General features: G+C 44.7%; 1 protein-coding gene across 5 annotated transcripts in view; it reads right to left on the minus strand.

Annotated features, from left to right (window-relative positions):
• Positions 1-23218, minus strand: part of PFKFB1 (6-phosphofructo-2-kinase/fructose-2,6-biphosphatase 1) — a 45759-nt gene that overhangs the window by 1610 nt on the left and 20931 nt on the right. For 2 of the 5 annotated variants that reach the window (XM_084871082.1, XM_084871084.1), the window contains exons 4-13: positions 22669-22735; positions 21255-21329; positions 18909-18965; positions 16570-16691; positions 12639-12846; positions 9910-10056; positions 5822-5926; positions 4116-4245; positions 1054-1116; positions 12-76 (exon numbers count right to left, since the gene is read on the minus strand). In XM_084871082.1, the coding sequence (XP_084727208.1) occupies positions 12-76; positions 1054-1116; positions 4116-4245; positions 5822-5926; positions 9910-10056; positions 12639-12846; positions 16570-16691; positions 18909-18965; positions 21255-21329; positions 22669-22735 (1039 nt within the window). Of the gene's footprint in view, positions 1-11; positions 77-1053; positions 1117-4115; positions 4246-5821; positions 5927-9909; positions 10057-12638; positions 12847-16569; positions 16692-18908; positions 18966-21254; positions 21330-22668; positions 22736-23218 lie in introns of those variants that run through there. The other 3 variants (XM_084871083.1, XR_014793787.1, XR_014793788.1) reach the window with 3 other exon arrangements.

Below are 23218 nucleotides of genomic sequence, written 5' to 3' on the forward strand. Positions count from 1 at the left end.
TGCCCGCATACCTCAGGCTTCTCTCGGTGTGTGTTTACCGCCTCCACATTCAGGTAGATGGACTCCACTTTGCATCCTCAAAAAGAAAAACCCATCCATCCATAAGCCCCCAAGGCGAGACTGTCTTCCCTGAGGTGTCATTCCTCAACGTGCCATCACCACCCACCCCCAGCTCCATGCTGTGTGTAGTTGTGACTTTTCCGTAGGGAGGGAACTTAGACCGGCTCTGTGTGGAGAAGACACGCAGCCTAAGAGGCCACCAAAGAGACATCCTCCCAGCTCTTCCCCTAATCCTCTCAGTGGTCTCTGAGGCTCAGTTGCTCAGCTGCCAATGGCGAGAAGAAAAGAGATGATCTCCAGGCTCCTGTCTGTGGGACAGCACTCTAGTCTAGATAATAATGATGGAGCTCTGCGATCCTCCCAGCTCTATCAGGTGGTGAAGTGATGGAGGAGGTCTGGGCCACTGCCTTGAGACCATCAGCCCCAGATAAAGTGTATTATAATTAGAGGACAGTGGTAATGGAACCTTCAAGGTGTGGCAGTCACAGGGAGTTTTGGGGAGCCTGAAGGAAGACGGTGGTATCATGGGGCTGGGGCTGGCAGAGGAGACCCAATGCCTAAGGAAGCCCCCTTAGCTCCATCTCTGGGTTGCACTCTACTCTGGGGCTCAGTTCACTATGTGTCCTGTTCACAGTCAAGAAAGATTTGTCTGTCTCTTTCCTACTCATGAACATTTCACAGCTAACTAATGCCCCAAGAGAGAGTCTAGTCTTTGAGGCCTTTCTTCAATCTCGCCCCAACATACACTTAATTGTTCCTCTGGTCCCCTTTGGAGACTACTCTCCCCCACCCCACCCCTGTCACCCCGCTACAGTTTGGTGTTCTATGCTCAGTGCTCATCTTGCCACCACCAAGCCCACCTCTACCAGGACATCCAACTACCCATCCAAGGAACCTCCCCTAGGACTCTACTGGGCAAATGGTAGGTACTAGAGGCATGCTCATGGCCTCTATGTGCCTTTCCCCAGATAAAGGTGGGGGTGTGTGTCTCACCATAAGCCACAGGTGTGAGTTTGAGCACTGTGTGCAGAGGGCACTTGAGATACGGCAGCTCATCTGGAAAGGAGGAGAAAGCAGCCATCAGAGACAGGGTGCTGGAGGGTGGGGTCCCAGCCCCAGGCCTGCAGGTTGACAGCATGCTCACTGTCCACAGCCCTTCTGCATGGTCTCCCTCCCCTTGGCCTGCAGGGTGACCAGCGAGGATGAGAGCAGAGGGGAGACAGGCAGGCCCTGGGGAATGCAGCCAGACTGTAGGACCCCTGGAATGGTCAGGATGGCCTCCAAACCCTCCCCACTTCCCACCCCACCCCCAATCCCGGTTCTTCCACAGGCTCCCTGACCACAGAGGCCCACAGTGCATCTCCCAAAAGGGTTCCTGAGACCCTACTGCACACCAGACCCTGTGATGAGGTGTGTGGGTACCTGGGCAGCCTGCACAGCTTTCCCCCGACCCAGGCCTGCACCCTCTGACTCCTCTCACTCTTTGATGGGCCCTTGTTTCCAGTTATTGACCATGATGCATAAAGTTCTCTCAATATCCATGTATAATTTCGTGTATGGACCTAGGTTGTATTTACCAGATAGTCCCGAGGAAGGGATGATCAGGCCCATTGCACAGATGAGGAAAGCGAGGCTCTCAGAGTGAAGACACTCGTCCTAAGGCACACAGCCAGGGAGTGGCAGCCCTGGGCCTGGAATCCAGAACCCTCTGAGTTCAATTGTGTGCTCTGTCCACTGAAGTCTGCTGCCATTCTCTGAGGGGTTCAGAGTATCTTGGGTTGACACCTCCACCTGCCCATCCACCCAGACTGTCCATACCACTCCCCACCTCCTTTCATTAAGCCAGAACCCACCCTTCATGGCTTCTCATCCCTAGAATCCCTCCTACACTTAAAAAAATAGCTTTTATTGATTTCAGAAAGAAAGGGAGAGGGAGAGATAGAAACATCAATGATGAGAGAGAATCATTGATCAGCTGCCTCCAGCAAGACCTCCCACTGGGATGAAGCACCCCTACTGGAATAGAACTGTGACCTCCTGATTTATAGGTCAATACTCAACCACTGAGCCATGCTGGCTGGGCCCCTGTTACAGTTTTAAGGGGCCTGCCAATGCCCTCTCAGCCACCTGAGACATCTGTTTTGGCAATTTCCTAGGTGTCCATACTGCTCCTTCTCCTCCTCTTGGTCAGCATCACTGTCAGGCCCTGGGCCCAGCACTTTGGTGCACTATCTCCTTCCATCCTTGCTGATACTCTGCAGGAGTTACTGTTCCTCATGGCAGATGCGAGAGAACAAACTCAGAATAGGGAACCCACTTGCCTGAGGTCTCTGACCCTGCTCTGCCACGACCTCCACAAGTGGCCTGGCCCTACCTTTTCTCTCTCTGGCTCTGAGAGTTCCCATCTCTCACAGCATAGGATTGGATTAGGTGTACTCCTAGAGTGCCCTAGCTGTGAGGTCTGCTGGGTCTGCATCCTTAGTCACATCATCTCTCTGGGCCTCACATTCGTCACCTGAGTAATAGGGGTCGGAGCTTGTGCTCAGCCTGCCTGGCTCAGCTCCCAGGGTAGCTGTGAACAGCTGGTGTGTCCTGTGCATGAAAGCAGGTAGGAAGTGGGTAAAGTAGTGTGCCACGCACCAGCCACCCACACATCCCATGTGTGTGTGAGAGGGGAAGGCTTCTGAAATGCATCTGGGATTAACGTCCCTCCCAACCTCGCTAAGCCCTGTGACTTAGGCAGGGCCAGTCACTTGACCTCTCAAAGCTGCCATTTCCTCAACTGCGCAGTCAGGTTACTGTGCTTGCCTTGCAGTCTCAAAGGTAACACCGAGCAGCGGATGTGTGGATGGTATCAGAAATCTAGCAGCACAGGGACCCCCCACTACCCCTTTTCAGTGAGAAGATTGAGTTCGGGAATGTTCTGTCCAATGTGAAGTTCTCAAGTTCCCCGGGTTCCAATTCTGGATGACTCTATATTACAAGTGCCCTTGATTTTGAAGTTAACGACATAGAAACAATACAAATCTGCAAACACTGGCCACTTCAAATACGGCTTTGCGCTGTCCTCACACACCCTCCCCGTGTCCAGGAGATGCCAACACGTCGGCATCCCCGTCAGAAGTGGATTCTCTCACTTGAGGGTGGCACAATAGTCTTTTGCCAGACCACCTGCCTGAGTCTGCGATTCAGTATGCATATTCAGTGTATAAATACTCAACAATGTCTAGACATTTTTTAGAAAAAGAAATAATCCTTTAAATCAGTGTTTCCCAAACTTCTCTCATGATGAGAATCACCTGGTGGAGTTGTTAAAACAGATTCCTGAATCCCAACTAAGAAGTGCTAAACTAGAATTTTTGAGAACATATAGGTAAAATTGCATACCTAACTTAGTGCTCTGTATATAAAATCTGTCTTAGAGCACTAGTTAAGTATACAATTTTACCTATATGTTCCCAAAAATTCTAGTTTAGCACGTCTTAGTTGGGATTCAGGAATCTGTGTTTTAACAACTCCACCAGGTGATTCTCATCATGAGAGAAGTTTGGGAAACACTGCTTTAAATGTAAAACAATGGAAACACTAGGTTGAGAAAATCACCTCTACAGCAAATACAGAAACCTAAAATCAGAATCACGAGGTCAGGGAAGGTCCATTACCACCTGCTGACAGCATGCTTCAGAGAAATACTAGCTCAGCTTTTCCAGATCAAGGCAGACTGTTAAGGCCAGCTCTGAAGACGTTAGCTCAGAATGGTAGTAATACTAATAATAGTCGCCAAGACTTACGTAGCTCACGCTATGTGTCATGAACTATTTTAAGCTCTTTACACATTTTGATTTATTTAAACTTCATCATTATCTTCCCAATTTTACAGATGAGGGAACCGAAGCCAGGTTAAAGTAATTTGCCAAAGCTAAGAACTTGAACTCGGGCATATTTGTTCTAGACGCTGTGCTCTTAACTACTAAGATATAAACGACCGATTTCTAGTGTCAGGGTCTCAAATGACATCCAGCTCTCTATGCCAGGAACAGAGAGGACAGTGGTACCTGAGCTCTTATCCAGGAAGTAGGCCAAGAGGCACCGCATGACAGCTTGGTGGCAGATCACCAGCACATTTTCCTGCCGTTCTAGCTCCATTATAACTGGCTCCAGCCGCTGAACCAGATCCTCGTAGGACTAAAAATAAGAAAATACTTCCGTAAGAAAGGGAGATGAGGCACATTTGCCCAGAGGAGAGGAACTCTAGACTAGAAATCAGGAAAACCTGGATGTGGTACTAGATCAGCTGTTGGCCCAGCAGTACGACCTTAAGCAGCTCACTTCCTCCTTAGGGTCTTGGTTTCTCATCTGTTAAATGGGGAGCAATCAATATATTCAACTAGATATCTATAACAATAAAAAAAACTTCTCACTACAAAAAATTCCTAGAAAAGCTAGATAAAATAAATGTCCGCACTGCTGACTGTTCAAGAAAATCAAGAAAACATTATAAAGATAGGGTTCCAAAATGAAGAAAACCTTGGTAAACAAGAGTGCTAAGTGGATGTGGAAGCAACAACTGCCATGGAGGCATCTATAATCATGTTTTCCAAGAGGCTTGAGTTTTTATTTTATTATTATTGTTTAAATATATTTTTATTGATTTCAGAGAGGAAGGGAGAGGGAGAGATAGAAACATCAATGATGAGAGAATCATTGATGGGCTGCCTTCAGCACACCCCCTACTGGGGATCAAGCCCACAACCCGGGTGTGTGACCTTCTGGTTCATAGGTTGATGCTCAACCACTGAACCACACTGATGGGTGAGGGTTGAATTTTTAAAACTTTATAGAGACATGAGACAAGGTCTTAGGTATACACAAAGTAGGGAGTTGGGATTGAATTTCTCCAATAAACCTGACTCTCAAAGGCCAATATGCTCAATAAAAGTGTAAACTAGAAAAAAAAAGTATATATAGGCAAAGGGAAACAATAAGAACTTATATGTCTCTGACTCTGAGTATAAAAATTTAGAAAATGCCTCTTATAAGAATGTACAACCACAAGTCTACCCTCAAGTGGGTTTTGGTTCAGAATATTATTATCCATGTGTTTTAGAAAATGCTAAGCTGAGAGTTTAATAAAAAGTGATACAAGTTGTTAGCTTCTCAGAGTGTCTGTAAGAAGCAAATAGATTCTCTCAACTCACACCACATGAGAATCCCACAGATACATTTTGCCAAACTGAAGCTCACAATACGCAAAGAAAAATAAACTATTATGAATGAAAATAAACAGAACAAACAAGATGAGAATCTTAAAAACTCAAGGTAAATAATCCAAAATATAAAATGAATGTTTAAAATTTTTTTTAAATTAAAAGATGGAGTGAAAAATATAAGAAAGAAATAAGATGCTACCAAATACACAATGTGCATTTGAAACAGAACTAAATAGAATTCTAGGAACAAAATATATGCCCTAGACTGGAAATTGAACCTGAGACCCTTTGGTGCATACACCAATTCTCTAACCACTGAGAAACACTGACCAGGGCAAACGAGTAACTTTTAAAACAGAGGAATTTGCTGCCCATTGCCAAGAATCTGAGTCAGCCAAGGGCCAGATCATCACGTGCCTGTGGGGTGGCAGTTGCTGCAATATATGCTTTATTCTGTTTCGAAAGCAATCTAGGAAACTAAGAAACCTCGAGGGTTGGAATGAGGATACTAAGGAAGAGTTCTAGGAATCAGTCCACCCTTCAAAGCTTACCTCTCCCTTGGGATAGCGGTAGCGATATTTATCTTGGTCCCGTAGTGCAAATTCCTCAGGGTAATGTTCCTGGATTTCTTCATAGGTCATCTCCTCACAGACACCCTGAGAAAAATTATGTGGGGACAAAAGTATTCACTTGGTGAAATCCACACAGCCTGGCTGCCTCCTCCACACCCCACACTGAGGATTAAGCCCGAAACCCAGGAACGTGCCCTGACTGGGAATTGAACTGTGATCTCCTGGATCACAGGCTGATGTTCAACCACTGAGCTGTGCCAGCCTGGCCAGCCTTTACCATAATTTTAAGGCCAAATGATTGTAGAACAGTAGCACCTAGGTTTCTGTGAACACAGCTTTAGGTTTGTGCATGTTGCCTGAGTGTGTGTGTGTGTGTGCGTGTGTGTGCATGAGATATGTGGCTGTGCAGATATGAGTACATGTGTACAGATGTGTTCCTATATGATTATCCCAACAGGTTTGTAGGTATATATTGTACATATGTGTATGTATTTTTATAAATATGTGGGTTTGCGCTGGCCAGTTACTCAATGGTTAGTGCATTGGTCCATGCACCAAATAGTCACGGATTTTATTCCAGGTCAAGGGCATTTATCTCGGGTGCAGATGCTCCAGCCCCTATAGGGGTGTGTGTGGGAGGTAACCAATCAATATGTCTCTCTCACATTGATGTTTCTCTCTCTCTCTCTCTCTCTCTCTCTCTCTCTCTCTCTCTCTCTCTCTCGTTCTCCTTCCCCCTCCTACACTCCTTAGAAATCAATGAAAAAATATCCTTGGGTGAGGATTTAAAAAATAAATAAATAAATATGTGGGCTTAAGAATTTGTGACTTTGCATGTGTATGTGTAGCGAGCTTATGATGTGTACCTGTGGTATGTTTAGGAATCTATGCTTTGTGTTTGTATATTTGTCGCATCATATGTAGTGTGCTCATGTGATTGTGTGTGTACAGGGTGTCTGAACATCTGAGAAAGTGCCTCCATGAATGTTTCTGTGGTCTGTCTTTCCATATGTACCTCAGTGTGTCTGTGGCATGTATATCTGTGAGTATGCATGTCCCTGATTATGTTTCTGGTGGATATGTGTGAACATCTGTGTGCCTATGTCTGAAGCCTGTGTGAATTTGTGATAATATGCTCAAGGCTATGTGATATGCTGTCTGTATGCCCATGGTATGCCTCTGTGCTCATGTCATATAGAAATGTGCAAAGAGTGCAAGTGTGTCTATGGTGATTGTGATTGTGTCTGCATGTATCTCTAGGTGTGTCTTAAGTGTGTATGCATCTGTGCGTATGGTGTGGCTGTTAGTGGCAGATGTGTCTGAGAGAGAGCCTGTGTCTGACTAGTGTCCATGAAGTGCGTGTCTGTGACTGTAAGCATCCTGAGGTGAGTGTCTGTAACTGTGTGTGCAAGTTTATGCATCCACAGCAGGGTTCTCCCATTTTAGAGCATCTCTCATCCCTCCTGCCTCTACATCTGCCCCAGGATCTCTGGCAGATAATCAGCTATCCACAGACATCTCAGAAGGCAAGAATTAGTAAATCCCTAACAGTTTCAGAGTGGGCCTATGGTAGATACACTCTCTTCCCAAAGAAGGAACAGAGCTCAGAGACTGTCCCTTAGGAGCATACGAGAGTTCCAAATCCACTTAGAAATCCCCAGAAGTGAGGCGGCTGCTGGTGGGGTAGGGAAGCCATGTTGAGTTTATAAGTTTTCCCATCTGGTTGTGTGGATTCTAAAGATTAGACCCTCCTGTAGGGGAAGCAACTGGCTCTGGTGTGAGGTTTGCCTCTTCCCCAGCCCACAAACAGCTATGCATTGTCAAACTTCTTCAACTGGCCCTGTGCATGGCTTTGACTTTCTATTCCGAGGCATTCTGTGAACCTGTTGCCAGTGGAAATGGTCACTGATTTCCTAATGACTTAAGGAAAACTGCCTAACCTCTCTGAATTTTGTTTTCCTCATCTGCAACATGACGAGAAGTACAATTACTCCACAAGAATGTTTTGAATATGAGAGGTAATATGTGCAAAAGAGACTAGTACAGGATATCTAAGGCACATTTTAGAGACTCAATAAATGGAACTAATTATCAATATATTATTGATCATGGAAAACAAACCAAAATCATAGGCATCATTCTAAATTCTTGCTTCTTCCTTATCCACACCTTCATAACCCACTGCTGGGATTCTACCTCCTAAATTTCTCTCAAATCTATTCCTTTTTCCTCCCTCAGCCCCCACTGCTACAACCTTAGCAGCTGTGCACACACAATACCCTCTTTGTTTCAGCTGTTCTCTCTGCCTGGCATACCACTCCTGATATTCTCTATCTGGCTCACTATTAACCTGCCAAGTTAACATTCGCATCACTTCCTCCAGGCAGATCCTGGCTGGGCCACATGTCCTGCCCCGACATCTATGCACCCACAGTCTAGCCTACCAGAGCCTGTATTACACACACTGCTTTGTATTCCTCTGTTTAGTCCTCTGTCTAACCTGTTTAACCTGAAAATTCAGTGAAGACAGGAACCAAAATACGTGAAACAGATTTTGTGAAACAAAGTAGGCATCAAATAAATGTTTATATCACATGTGTGCAAGAAACAAACCATAACTGAACTCTTAGGATGAAGAGTTGACATATTTTCTTGCATGTATTTATAGCAAATACATGTGATATGCAGAACGATGCCACATATCCCTTTTTGTAAGAATGAGTATTGCTGTATGTCTATCATTAAGGACATATGTATGTATATATATACACACACACATACTTGTCAGTATTTATAGAGGCATATTTAGTAGGCAAGCAGGTTAACCTACCTACATTCAAGTTATTTGTATCTGTGGTGAAGCTTTTACTTTGGGGTCTAACAATCATAGCCTATGTGCCACTATCTGATATCAGTGTATCTATCATGCAGGTGAAACAATGAGAGGGAACCATGCCTTTTCAAAGAACACATGGGCCCAGATGGTGTGGCTCAGTGGTTGAGCATCGACCTATGAATTGGGAGGTCATGGTTCAATTCCTAGTTAGGGCACATGCCCAGATTGTGGCCTCCTTTTGCAGTGTGGGGTGTGCAGGAGACAGCCAATCAATGACTTTCTCTCATCATTGCTGTTTCTCTCTCTCCTCCCCCCCCCCTAAAACAAAAACATTTTTAAAAAAGAGCTCATGGGAAAACCTGACCCAAAGAGAGATGGCCATGTGATAAGAGTCTGATAAAATATTCTTCAAGTTCTTTGTTCCATCACCAGTGCCACTACTCTGGTCCATCACACCCTTACCTCTTTCTGGACTAATGCAGTCATCTTCATATCAGTTTACATGCTCTTTCTGGCCTTCTTCCTACCTAGTCTCCACCCGTGGCCAGAATGGTCTTTTTATTTTATTTTTTTAAAAGTGAATCACATTCAAGCCATTCCTCCTTGACTTAGACTACATCAATGGCTTCCCATTTATAGGTCAGCATCCAAATTCTTCAACACGATATAAAGCCCTATGAGCTACCTTCCTTTCCAACCTTATCTCCCTTATCTCCAGACCTCACAATCATTGTCCCAGCCTCTCTGCTGTTCTAGCCTCCGTTCTCTGAGCATGCCATGCTCTCTTCTCACTTCTGGGCCTTCTCATGAGCTGCTCCTTGCCACTGAAATTAAATTTATTTCCTTACTCCCAGACCATTTTGCCTGTTTTCTTTTCTCATCTCCACCTTCATCTAGGAAGCTTTCCTTGTAAATCTCACATCACCACGTCTTGTCAGAAGCACCCTCAGCCTCCCATAGTCCCTGTACTTCCCTTCTCATAACCCTTTGTCACATGAGATGCAGTGTCTTATTTACTGTTTGCATATGGGCTCCATGAGTTCAGAGAACTTGTCTGTTCTGGCCTTCACAGATCCTCAACACACAGAATAGTGTCTGTCACATGACTGGTTGTCAAGAAATGTTTGTTGAATTAATTAGGTTACCATAGGAGCCCGCAGAGGCAACCCGGGGTATAAGCTGAGAGTGAAGCCCCACCATCCACCAGGAAATCCATTCCCCTACGTCTCACCGCATCAATCTCATTCAGGGCCTTCCACTGCTCATAGGGGACGCCCAGGGCCTCAGCTGTCTGGATAGTCCTCTTCATGTGGCTGGTCCACACTTTCAGGGAGCTGATGCCCTGGGACTGAATGAAGTTGGCCAGGGCATAAGCATACTGCCAAGTAGGGGGTACAGATGAGGAGAAGAGGGGAGAAAGAGAAATGAAAGAAGACAGGGTAGCCATGAGAACAAGCTCAGATCTATCACACATGGTAGAATGATGATGAACAAGCAAGAACACAGTTTAAATGTTTCCAATTTGTAAAAAGCCATATTCTTTCCCATGTGACTATGGATCAAGGAAATATAATAGAATATGTGAGTTTATGTGTGTGTGTTTGTTGATGCTTGTTCACTGAACAACCTACTCAGTTATTAATTCCTTCAAACAGTCTACCTCTAACATTTGTGGAGACTGGGACAAGAGTGCATAGGGAGGCCCTCTATCCACAGTCCATCTCCCTTCTCTTCTTGCCTCCATCCTGCACTCACAGATGCCTTGAGTACAGGTTTGTGGATAATCCATCACATGACCAAGTTCTGCCCACACCATATCCTCTCAGATCCCCCTGATCCTAGGGGTGAACACTCCTGTTATATGGCCTACTTTCAGGTGGACAGACTCTGTGACAGGGCCACACAGGCACTGGAAACAGACACCAGACCACAGGGCAGAGATTTCTTGGGTTCTGGGTACTCAGAGTGTGGTCTAGATGTGGTGGAATGGGATTTGGGGAATATTTCTCTTTGATTCTTTGAATTCTTACTGCTTTAGTAGGGGTGCTGGTACCCAGGTTCTAACCACATTCAAACATGTGCTGAGTATGTGTGGACCTGCACTGAGTACCCAGGTAACCTGTTCTCAAGACACGGCCAGTCCAGGGAGGGAAACGGTGATGGCACCGAGAGAAACCACCAAGGGCGGTGGGAGCCCAGAGGAGCCAGTGATCCCCTCTTCTCTGTGTATAGGCACGTTACTATGGGTACACATGTGTGTGAGGAGCATGGGCAGACGCATAGACATGGCACACGTTTACACGTCCGAACATGGGCACTGTGTGCACACACGCTAAGGGTGGGTTCTGAGTCAGCAGCAGCCAGTGTGCTCTGGTGGAAGGAGCCCTGGCTGGGGGGTAGGTGATGGGGTTGAACTGCTGCAGCTCCCTCACACGGGCTCCCTGTGTCTGGGGCGTCCCTGGCCTCTCTGGCCTGGGGCCTCCTGCCTGGAAGGTGTGAACAGCATGCGCTCACCCGGCCTGGTCTCTGCGAGTGGAGATTAGTTCGTGGGTGGGGAGCGCCCAGAGCACCCCTGGCACAGGGTTGGTGAGAGACACTCTAACAGACTTGGGAGCCAGTCCCTGGGAAAGGGCGTGGTGCCCTGTGCCCACCCATGAAGGTGGGGCCAGGCCGGTGTGTGTCCATGCTCACATCTGTGTGGAGTGGCCATGTGTCCAAGCTGGGTGCTGAGCTAGGTGGGCAAGGCCGTGGCCAGCTGCACCCAAGAGACCCCTGGCTGCAGGTGGTGCCACGAGGTGAGGGTGATGCCTCTGGTGGCCTCTGACTCTGCTCTTGAGGGGAGGCTGTCGGTGTGAAGGCCACAGAAAGGGAGCCATGAGGATGGGTGCAGTCCCTTGCCTGTGACAACGCCACCTCTGCTGTGGGGCTGCAGGGGGCAGGCGGGAAGGCCTGGTTTTCATTCCTTGCTCCCACTGTGTCTGACTTGGGGCTGCTCTCTGCTCCTATCTGGGACTCCGCTTGCTTATCCATAAACAGGTGATGGGAATGCCCACCCCACAGAGCTGCTGTGAAGATTAAATGAGGCCACAAGTGTCCAATGAAAGAGGGCGTTTCCTGTCTGTGCACCCACATTCCATTTGTCCCATCCCCAAGCGATTTCCCCAGCAAGGACCTGTGCTAACAAGCCTAGGCACAGGGCTGAATGCGGGAAAATGTGTCCCTTTATTGAGCCAGCACCCATAATGTGCAGGTCACCATGCTTAGAAGGATAGAAAAGACTCAGGCCATAAAGTCAGAGATGGGCCAGCACTGGGAGATATGGAGTCCAGAGCATGGTAAGCTGTCTGGAAAGGACAGTGAAGGGCTTCCTAGACCAGACTATGGAGCAGCAACTGGACCCTGGAAGGGGGTATGGGAGGTGGGGCAGGAAGGAAGCAGTCACAGGTTAGGGATAAGTGCTGACAGTGTGATGATCTGCAGTGGGTGGCGGGGGAGGGGTAGCATCAGCCCTGAGTAAGGGAGGAGAAGATGGCTTCAAGGGTGGGGCGCTTCAGGGTAGCTGTCCGTGCAAGTGATGGTCATCAGCTGACAGAAGAAGGCAGCCTAGGTGAGGAAACTGCACAAGTAAAAACACAGAGTTTTGAGGATGATGAGGGGACCAGTCGGGTGGAGCCAAGGTGCTTATCATGCTGGGGTTGAAGAAGCAGCAAGATATGAGCACATGGAGTGCCAGGACCTAGCTTCTCAGCCTTGTAGCTCCTGTGGGCACTTGGTAGCATTTAAGGATGGTTGAAGACGGAGTGGCTATCAGGGAAGAAGAGTGGGAGTGACCAGAACCTGCTTCTACCCTGTCACTGAGACTCCCAATCCTCAGGACCCAGGTAGTGGCTACTCCACCCACCTGTGGCACCCCCTGGTCCAGATCAGCCAATGCCTCTGGGTACATGGGGCCTTCCCTACCTGCTTGCCCCGAGCTGAGAGGCCAGAGTCACCTCCAATGCGGCCTCTGAGGTTGAGTTCACTCTCACCATGCCGGCATAAGTAGATGGAGCGGGGTGTGACGTGGATGTTCATAAGATAGTATACTGTGCGGCTCTGGATGTGGTCCTGCACTCGGTTCACCATGTAGCGTGTGCCCACGTCGAAGATCTTGATGTAGGACAGGTGGCTGGGCCAGTCCAAGCAAGAGCAAGGGCAGTTCAGGGGCTGATGGTGGAAAGGCTATTCCCAAGAGAAACCCCAACTACACACCCTACCTAACAAGCTTCCTCCATAACCCAGCTTTCACCAACCTTTCCTCTAACAGGATGCCATGCCTTTTCTTATTCTAGGTACCTGTCTCAGAAACTTGGTTCCTGGCCACCTTCAGAAGCTCAGTGCCTGCTACCATCTCCCTCTGTATCCTTTTCTCAGTCTCAACTTGAGCCAGGCTCTATTTTCACCTTCACTTATCACATTCTAGGGACTGGGGTTCTGTCTTCTGTGGTTCACACTCCTGATATACTTGGAGAGAAGCAGTAATCCTCTGTGTCTCTGGAGACCTCCAACATCTCCCCAGCAGCTCCGAACTTGTCCACTCCCTCACCCTTTCAAACCATGACCTGAGCTCTGCTTCTCTGTTCTTTGAATCTCTGCTGTGATATATTGTATTTGATACTCTATAGGCAGTTACAAGATTGTGTCTGTGTGCGCTGTGTCTCTGTGTGTATGTATCTTCCTTACTCAGAAAGGGGACCAAGTTGGATTCTTTCCTATTGGCCAGTCAACAAATATACCCTTGTCTGTTCTAAGCATTGTGCTTGGAAGTTCTTAGGCCAGTTAGGAATATATACTTAGAAATGCATGACCAATGCTCATCCCCCATTCCACAAACATATTCTAAGGTGTGTCATGTGCTGGGGCATGGGAATACAGATGTGGTTCACACCATCAGTGGGGAACTTGTGGTCCTTGCTTAGAGCCACTTTTCAGTCTCCTCTTTGTCATGAACTAACAACTATACACAGAATGATAATCAAATTATTCAACAACCTGTTTGCAGAGGAGCTCGAAATGGGGAACTTTGACTAATCAAGAATAGAACCATGGAGCAAGACTTGGAGGCATCTGTTGTGCCAGGCACTAATTCCTAAGTTGTTTTATTGTGAGGAGTTCAGGGTGATCCCTGGAAAGAGGTGAGGGAGGCTAGGGCAATGGGGTGACACACTAGCAACCTTGTGTGCACAGTAACAAAACCAAGTGAATGAAAATAGCTGCTCTACCCCAAAGCAGGCAAGGCAGTGAGTGATGGGTTTGGTTTCAGAAAGCTTCTCTGTTATTCCTAACGAAGGCCTTTCTATCTGCACCATACTCAGCATGCCCCTTCCTGTCATTCATGTCCAATGGTCCCACAGGGCATTCATATTTGCTGAACATTTTGGGAGCTTCTGGCAGGGAATGCAGACTTCAAAGTGCATGAATCCTCACAACAATCATAGGAAGCAGAAATTATTATCTCTGTTTTATGGGCAAGGAAACTGAAACAGAGAGAAGGAAGTGATTTGCCTAAGGTCAACCTCTCCAAGGACCCTCCGAGCTTAAGGGTAGAAAATATATGATGTCGCATTGTTGTCTGGTTATTGTCTGTCCCTGACGCTAGATTCTTAGTGGCTCTTAGGAGAATTTCCAAATTCCTCAGCTTAGTCTGACATTCTCGGTGCCTTCACACACTGGTCCTATTTGGCCTCACTGCTCCAGGCCCATGCTCATAACTTCTGTTTTACCCTAGCCTTTATGTGTTTTCTGGGTGTTTCTCTGTATTCATCTACTCTTATTCAGATTTAACTAGGCCATTAAGAAGTGCTATTCTCTTTGCTTGAAAATGTGTTCCTTGTCTGGTCTCCAAAGCTAAGCCCCTATGTATCTATACTTCTACAGCCAGTACATTCACTCTCTCTAGGAAGACTTCTTTGAGCCCAGACATGAGAAGTCACTTAGAAAAATGTATGACAGTAGCTAACACTTCACCCTACCACATATAATTTAAAACAAAAATCATAATCTATATTAAAAGGAAGTTCTACCAAGTTCTGGTTTTATTTTTTACTATTTTGACTACCTTAATGCTGGAAATATAAAATGTTAAATTATTCCAAGACTATTTTCTTCTTATTTTTTGGTAGCCTTTTCCTCGTTGGTACCCAAAACACATGTCTAGTCTACCTACTGGGTAAACCTGCTCTTCTAGACCTCTTCCTTCAAGATGAGTTGGGTGTTCCTCCAGCCCACTTGTGTGAGCCTCCCTGCTATTCTGTCAACTGCATACTCACTGTTTTTCCCAACAAAATGGTCATTCTATCAGAGCAGGGACAGACTATCACTCTTTGGGTCCCTAGGGCAGAGTTTAGGGCTGGGTCCTGAGGCATGGACTATAAATGTCTGTTCATGGAAAAATGATTAAAGTCAACTGTGATGCTCAAACTGATTCATCAAACACTAACTGAGCACCTGCAGGAATATAGGTTGAAGGCTAGAAGGCTTGGGGATTTCTCCATGCCATTCATTCACCTCAGCTCCTCTCCTTCAAATTTCTCTCACCATAGGCTGCTAGCCTCTATGCTGCCTGTGAAAACTGGAAAAGGTTACACTTTCCTCAGGGCAGAAACAGTCCCACTCCAGCACACATGCCTTGGTGAAAAAAGTAAGTATAGCCTTGATCTAAATATCCCTGCACAGAGAACAATCTTCACAATTATACCTAAGGTCTTGCCCCTTGTACTGTGTGTCTAAGCCTCATGTGACACTTTGTATGACCTAGGGATGTGAGAAGGGAAGAACCAGGCTGGAAGTTTGCAGATAAGTGTCTGAGTATATATTCTGCTACTGATTCATTCTGTGGCCTCAGATAAGCGCTTGGGTCTCTGTTTCCTTGAGGAGGGAGGCAGTAACAATGCTCACCTCTCAGGACTTCAGTGAGACAGAGCTAAAAGGATGTTCTTTAATATTCTTAGGGTAGTATTCAGCTTGAAACCTCCTTACCCTTCTCACTTGGATTACAGAGTCTGAGTGACTCTGAAAGTCTCTTCTCATCACAACCCATTTTGAAAAAGAGTAGGGCTCAGGGAACAACCTATGTCTAAAACTTACATATTCCCTGTACTGACAGCTAACACCTCTCCTATCTTTATCTGGTATTAGGAATAAAAGTTTCAAATTTTTCACGCGTCTTCCCATATTTCAAGGCACTGTGGAAGCTACCTGAGAACAGAACCCAACTTTTTTTGCTCTGATTTAACTCCCTATGTCCACCACAACCCAGAGGGACCAACTACTTATTCATTGAAGAGGTATACGTGGGCATGGTAAGAAGATACATGGCTAAGAGACCAAATATGTGGTTAGAATCCTAGCTCTAATGGTGAGAGCTTGGGCAAGTAGTTTTAGCTCTCTAAGACTCAATTTCTTCTGAAAATGTCTGGTCATAAGACCTATTTTAGTCTCCTTTACAAGGGATTCAATGAAACAAAGAATGTGAACATGTTTGGAAACTGAAATGCCATCCACAAAAATAATATTCAAAAAATAATAGCAACAAAGGCAGGACAAACTATAAATGTCTGTCCACACCCCCAGCAAAGATCAGGTCCCTGATATGTTATCCCTGATATGTCCATGTTGCTCAGGAAAACACTACTTCAATCCTCTTGTGAACACCTTGCACGTCAATGAATCACCACCTCATTGGTAATTAGAACTATGAGGGTCCTTGAATACAAATCAAGTCCAGCTTCCTGATGTTACAGATACAGGAGCTGATTGAGGTCCACAGAGGGAAGAAATTTCCCTAGGTCCTACAGCATATTGAAACAGTGCTAAGCATCCAGACCTGGACTGTGGAGTTCTGGGCTCTTACCTGTCCAGTTCTTCATCCAGGGGTTGGTAGTTGAGCTCATAGCATTCAATTCTTTTTAGAAAGTCTTCCAGAACCTTTTCTCGGTCACAGTCTATGTAATCAGGGCTGCCGAGTTTCACTTGCTGGGAGAAGAGAGAAGGACAGAGGGACCGTGGAAGACAGAGACTCTGACAGTGCCCTTGGGAAGGGCCATTAGAGATCATTTAAGAACATTTATAAGAGGCCTGGAGATTGTGCCATGAGAAATGGTTGAAGAACAGGAGATCTTGGCCAGGGGTCACAATAGCTCACATGTATCGAGTGTTTCCTGGGAGAATACGGCATGTTTGCTTTAGGGCTGGCATCTCTAATTCTCTCAATACCTACCTTCTCTACCCATCCCAGTGAAGGGCACTCTCATCCACTCAGTCAACAGAGCCTAAAAGGCAACTGGGAGACATCCTATATGAGTCCCTTTCTAACATTCCCCTCCTCTCAGCAGGCACCAAAATCCTCTCCACTATATCTTACAAATATCTCAATTGGTCTGTATTTTCTTTCGCCTGAATGTTCATGATAGCTTTGTGACTGATCACTCTCTAAAATCTTGTTACTTCTGCCCAGGCGGTGTGACTCAGTGGTTGAGCGTTGACCTATGAACCAGAAGGCCATGGTTCTATTCCCCGTCAAGGCACATATGCGGGTTGTGGGTTCGATCCCCAGTAGGGGATGTGCAAGAGGCAGCTGATCAATGATTCTCTCTCATCATTGATGTTTCTATCTCTCTCTTCCTCTCTGAAATCAATAAAAATATATGTAATAAAATCTTGTTATTTCTGATGTATTTCCCATACTAATAGCCAGAAGGATATTTCTAACTTGCAGATCTGACCATAGAATTCCCTTGCTTAAGACCTTTCACCAGTTCTCATATATTTTAGCACAAACTATGAAATATTTTAGCGGGTGACTCATGGTTTGTCATGATTGGGCTGGAATGAATTTTTTCATCTTCATCTCCTATTATTCCCCTATTTCTCTGCACACTTTGCTTTAGCCAACCCAAGCAACTTACAGTTCCCTGGAGATGCCATACTTCATACATGCTATTCCGTTATTTCCCATTCTCTGCCTGCCAAATTCCTATGCATTCTTCAAGATGCAGGTTAGCTATTGCCTTCATTGAGAAGCCTTCCTATTGCACCTACCCCTCTCATGCAATGTTAGGTTCTTAATACTCTGTTCCCACAGCCTCCCTTATTCCCTCATCTTAGCATTGATAGCGCAGAATTATGCCTATGAACTTGTCAGTCTTTCTCACTAGACTGTGAGCACAAGAGCAAGATTCTTCTCTATCCATTTCTATATCTCTAATACCCAGAATGGCCCAGCACAGTGTATGGATTCATTTTCTGTTGAATAAATAAATGGATGAATAAAGAAGAAAGAGAAGGATTGGGCATGTTCTGTGCCTATAGAAGCAAAAATAGGACCAGTTGAATGGAAATTACAAGATTTCAGCTTGATTGGACTGCACTTTATCAAGGCAATGAGCCTCTTGTCACTGGAGGTATGAGGAGAAAGTCTAGACCTGTGCTCGGCAAACTGTGGCTCACAAGCCACATGAGGCTCTTTGGCCCCTTGAGTGCGGCTCTTCCACAAAATACCACAGCCTGGGAGAGTCTATTTTGAAGAAGTGGCGTTAGAAGAAGTTTAAGTTTAAAAAAATTTGGCTCGCAAAAGAAATTTCAATCGTTGTATTGTTGATTATTTGGCTCTGTTGACTAATGAGTTTGCAGACCACTGGGCTAGACAAACATTCACCTGAGATTTCAAGTATCTGATGGAGGGTTGAAGATGACTTTTAAGGTCTCTTCTGTCACTGAGCTTCAGTAATTTGATGAAATAAGGAACAATAAAATACAGAAAGTGATCTAATTCTAGACCACATGCCTAGAATCTTAAAGCAGTGATAGCTCTGCTGTGAATCGTGGGGCAGAATAAAGTTTTTGAGGCAGATAGCCAAGTCTGAGGTCCATTCCCAGTTCTATCTCTTTCTGATGGTACAAATCCTTGACAAGTCACTTCTCTTGGAACCTCAGTTTCCAACACTGAAATGATTCCTAACATGCAGGTTTGTTGTGAAAAATCAATGAGTAAAGCTTGGAGCCTGGTGCATATTAATAACTCTCTATATGTTGGCCTCATTTAATTTCATAGGAAAATTGTAGGCCACAGTTGTCAAGGAAGTGGGAAGAGAATCTTGGGGAAGAATACTTCCTTTGATCCAATAGAGGTAGTTTTAGGCATGATCCAAGCCTGAAGCAGAGTAAGGAGGGAAGGTAACTGGGAGTCCTTACCTTGATGTTTTCTGCAATGATACCAGGGTCATTACAGATGGACTCAATGAAAAACACCTATAAGAGAAACATAAGAGAGATTTCCAGCAGGGAATTATGTTTGATAGGCTTGACCCTTTCTCAATGACTCTGATTCATCACTGGGGGCATCTCTGACAACAGGATTTCATTCAGTGGTGCTTTTAAGGATTCAGATTTTTATGGGGCAGATGGGGTCTAAATGGAATGTTCCAGATTATTGCTTTGTATTTTGACTGTTTGTGTGTGTGTGTGTTTTTTTTTAATGGGATCCTATAAGTAATGTCTACAAAATAAATCAGGCTTAGAAAGACAATCTTTCTTTCTTTCTTTCTTTCTTTCTTTCTTTCTTTCTTTCTTTCTTTTCTTTTCTTTTTCTTCACAAAGAAAACTTTTTAAAAAATTCCCCTTCACCTTTTACACCCACATTCCCTCTGGCAATCAAATTTGTTCTCTGTATCTATGCGTCTGTTTCTGTTTTACTTATTCATTTGTGCATGTTTTTTATATTCTATAAATAAGTGAAATCATATGGTATTCATATATTTTTTTTTACTTATTTCACTTAGTATAATATCCTCTAGGTACATCCATGTTGTTGAAAATGGTAATTTTCATTCTTTTATTTGCTAGGTAACATTCCATTGTGTGTGTGTAAGTATATATACATCCTTCTTGGAGCCCTACATCTTTCTAAGAACCCAATCATTCTCCATATGCCATATTTTCTTTATTCATCTATTGATGGACACCTAGGTTGCTTTCATATCTTGGCTATTGTAAATAATGCTGAAATAAACATAGGGGTGCACATATATTTAATTAATGTTTTTATCTTCTTTTTAAATTTATTTTATTGATTTTTAACAGAGAGGAAGGGAGAGAGATAGAGACCTAGAAACGTCGATGAGAGAGAAACATCGACCAGCTGCCTCTTGCACACCTCCTAACAGGGATGTGCCCGCAACCAATGTACATGCCCTTGACCAGAATCGAACCTGGGACCTTTCAGTCTGCAGACCGATGCTCTACCATTGAGCCAAACTGGCTTCGGCTATTTTTATCTTCTTTGGATAAAAAAACAGAAGTAGTATTTTGGGGGCATGTGGCAATTCTGGTTTTTTTTTTGTTTTGTTTTGGTTTTTTTTAGGAATTTCCATACTGTTTTCCACAGTGGCTGTACTGATTTACATTCCCACCCACAATGCATGAGGATTCACTTTTCTCCATATTCTCGTCAACATTTGTTATTTGTTGGCTTTAAAATTTTTGAAATTGATTTTTCAGAGAGAGGAAGGGAGTGAGGAATATTAATATAAGAGAAACATTGATCAATTACCTGCCCCAACTGGGAACCAAACCTTAACCTCAATATGTGCCCTGACTGGGAATCAAATCTGCCACCTTTTGGTGTATGGGATGACGCTCCAATTAACTGAGCCACCCAGCCAGGGGTTGTTGACTTATTGACGATAGCCACTCTGACTGGTGTGAGGTGCTATTCACTGTGGTTTTGATGTTTCATGATGTTGAGCATCCTTTCTTATGTCTATCAGTCATCTGTATGTCTCCGATGGAGAAATATATATTCAGGTCTGCTACCCATTTTTCAATTGGATTTTTTTGTTTTCTTACTATTGAGTTGTATGAGTTTTTTATATTTTGGATATTAACCCCTTATCAAATATATCACAAATATCTTCTCTTATTCAGTAGATTTCCCCCCCTCCATTTTGTTCATGGTTTCCCATGCTGGCTTTTAGTTCTTCTATACTGAGTGGCCAGATTATTATGATCTCTGAAATATAATAATCTGGCCACTCAAAAAATATATATGTATTAGAGGCCCAGTGCATGAATTTGTGCATGGGTGGGGTCCAGCCAGCCTGGCCAGGGGAAGGGGACATGGGTGGTTGGCTGGCCTTCCTGCTGGTCGAACTCCTGACTGAGGGGACAATTTGCATATTAGCCTTTTATTATATAGGCTATACATTGAGTGGCCAGATTATTATGTATTCAGAGATCATCATCATCTGGCCACTCAGTGTATATGTGTTTTATAGTGGTTCTCTCTCCACTTTCCTCACCCCAACCCCTCCACAGTGTCAGCCTGACAGCCATCACCTTCATTGCCTAACATGGCATCCCTCCTTTCCTGTTCTGTTCTGTTTTGCTGCTTCTAACCATGATCTGGAAAGCCATCTCAACCAGATTAAAATGTTGACCTTATGGTAGCTGAGTTGGCACCGATGAGTCCTCTGGTTTGCCTTTCTTTGGAGTTTGTGCTGGATCAGTAGGCTCTAGATAAGAGTGGCAGTGTTACTGTACCTTGTAACCATGTTCCTTAGCAAACTGCAAAATCAGTGACCGTCGTTCTCTGGTAGTGTTGGTGGCATCAAAAACCTAGAGGCACATGATGAGATTGGTTTACTGTGAGTCTGGTGCTGGTAGAACGCCTACTCTTTGAGCATCCCTGTATTTAGCCACGTGGAGTGCTACCAAGAAAGAGAACTTGGACTTGGTGACAAATGATAGGAAAGATTTGGAATTGGATTGTGTCAATTTCTCAAGTACTCATTGAGTCCTACTGTCGCTCCCAAAATGTAGCAGGCTTTATAAGTATAATAAGACAAGAAAAATTGTGGGGTTTTAAAAAATATATTTTTACCAATTTCAGAGAGGAAGTGAGAGGGAGAGAGAGACAGAAACATCAATGGTGAGAGAGAACCATTGACTGGCAGCCTCCTGCAACGTGGGCATGTGCCCTGATCAGGAATGGAACCATGACCTTATGGCTCACAGGTTGATGCTCAACCATTGAGCCATGCTGGCCAAGCAAAAATTGTGGGTTTTTATTAGGGTCATTATACAGGTGAAGTAGCGAGCCTTTGAGGAAGGATTTGCCTTAACCGAGGTCACTGAGAGTTGCTGACAGAACAGAGTTAGAACTGATTTCTTTTTTTTTTTTTTAAATATATTTTATTGATTTTGTACAGAGAGGAAGGGAGAGGGATAGAGAGTTAGAAACATCGATGATAGAGAGTCATCGATCAGCTGCCTCTTGCACACCCCCTACTGGGGATATGCCCGCAACCAAGGTACATGCCCTTGACCGGAATCGAACCCGGGACCTTTCAGTCCCCAAGCCGAGGCTCTATCCATTGAGCCAAACCAGTTTTGGCAGAACTGATTTCTTATCTTCTAGGTTAGGCTTCTTCCTTCCTTATCACCCTGGAGCCCTTTAAGAATAGGAAACAACTCGCAAGGTCCAGCACCTTAGACGGGACAATTTGCATATTTGAGGATCTTTTCCCTTTTTAGAATTTGCAAATCCTATTTCAAAAGCCTGAGATTAAATTGACTAAAATGTTTAGGTAAATCTCAGAACTCAAAATGTTTTACTGTAGGTTAAATTTTAGTGTACTGCTGCTAAATTCTTGGGAGTGGGGGGGGGGGAAGGTATAGTAGTTAACTGTATATTTAGGAGTGACACAACTTGGATTACAGTTCTGTCCTGCCACATACATACTGTGCCATTTTTGGAAATTATTTAATCTCTCTGTGTGTCATTCTTCTGGGATATAAAGTGGGGTATAATACCTATCTCATAGGGTAAGGTGGAATTAAATTAATATGTACAAAGTACCTAGAATAACGTGTGGAGCACAGTGAATGCTCAATACACATATTAACTGTTCTCCATCCCAGCAGAAACCCTAGGGAACAATACAAGTTTCTTTACCGCAACGTGGCCTTCCTCACGGCTGAGATAATCATGGACATCCTTCAGGGCTGCCAGAGCACACCGCCTGTAAAAGGAGAGAGAAACAAACAAGACCCAACCTCAAGATTGGCTCCTCTCCATTTTCCTGCAGTATCTTTTGCACCATCTCTCAGATGTCCTAGGTTAAATTATTCCCCTATTAAACATCTACACAAGGTGTCCTATCTTCTAGGCACCATGACAAGCACAGAGATGTCGCACAGGGGAAAGTGGTTCTGTGTGGCCATCTTAGGGGCAGGTATAAAGTGGCATGCCCAGGAAAAACAGAATGACAGAAGACATATTATTAAAGGCTCCATTCCTTGAGTTACTAGAGCTCAAACTGAGCTGCTTCTTGAACCCAGTTAGAGCCCAAGTATATGGTCTGTGAAGGAGAAGGCATTCCTGACACGGGTACCAGTGCAAGGACATGTATGGCATTGGCAATGTATTTATGGTTTTGGTAAACATTTATTTAGTGATTACTCTTTTCAAGGTTCTATTATGAAGGCATGGATCAATAAGTGAG

Source organism: Pipistrellus hanaki (genome assembly GCF_964339955.1).
Source record: "Pipistrellus hanaki genome assembly, chromosome: X".
Taxonomy (NCBI): domain Eukaryota; kingdom Metazoa; phylum Chordata; class Mammalia; order Chiroptera; family Vespertilionidae; genus Pipistrellus; species Pipistrellus hanaki.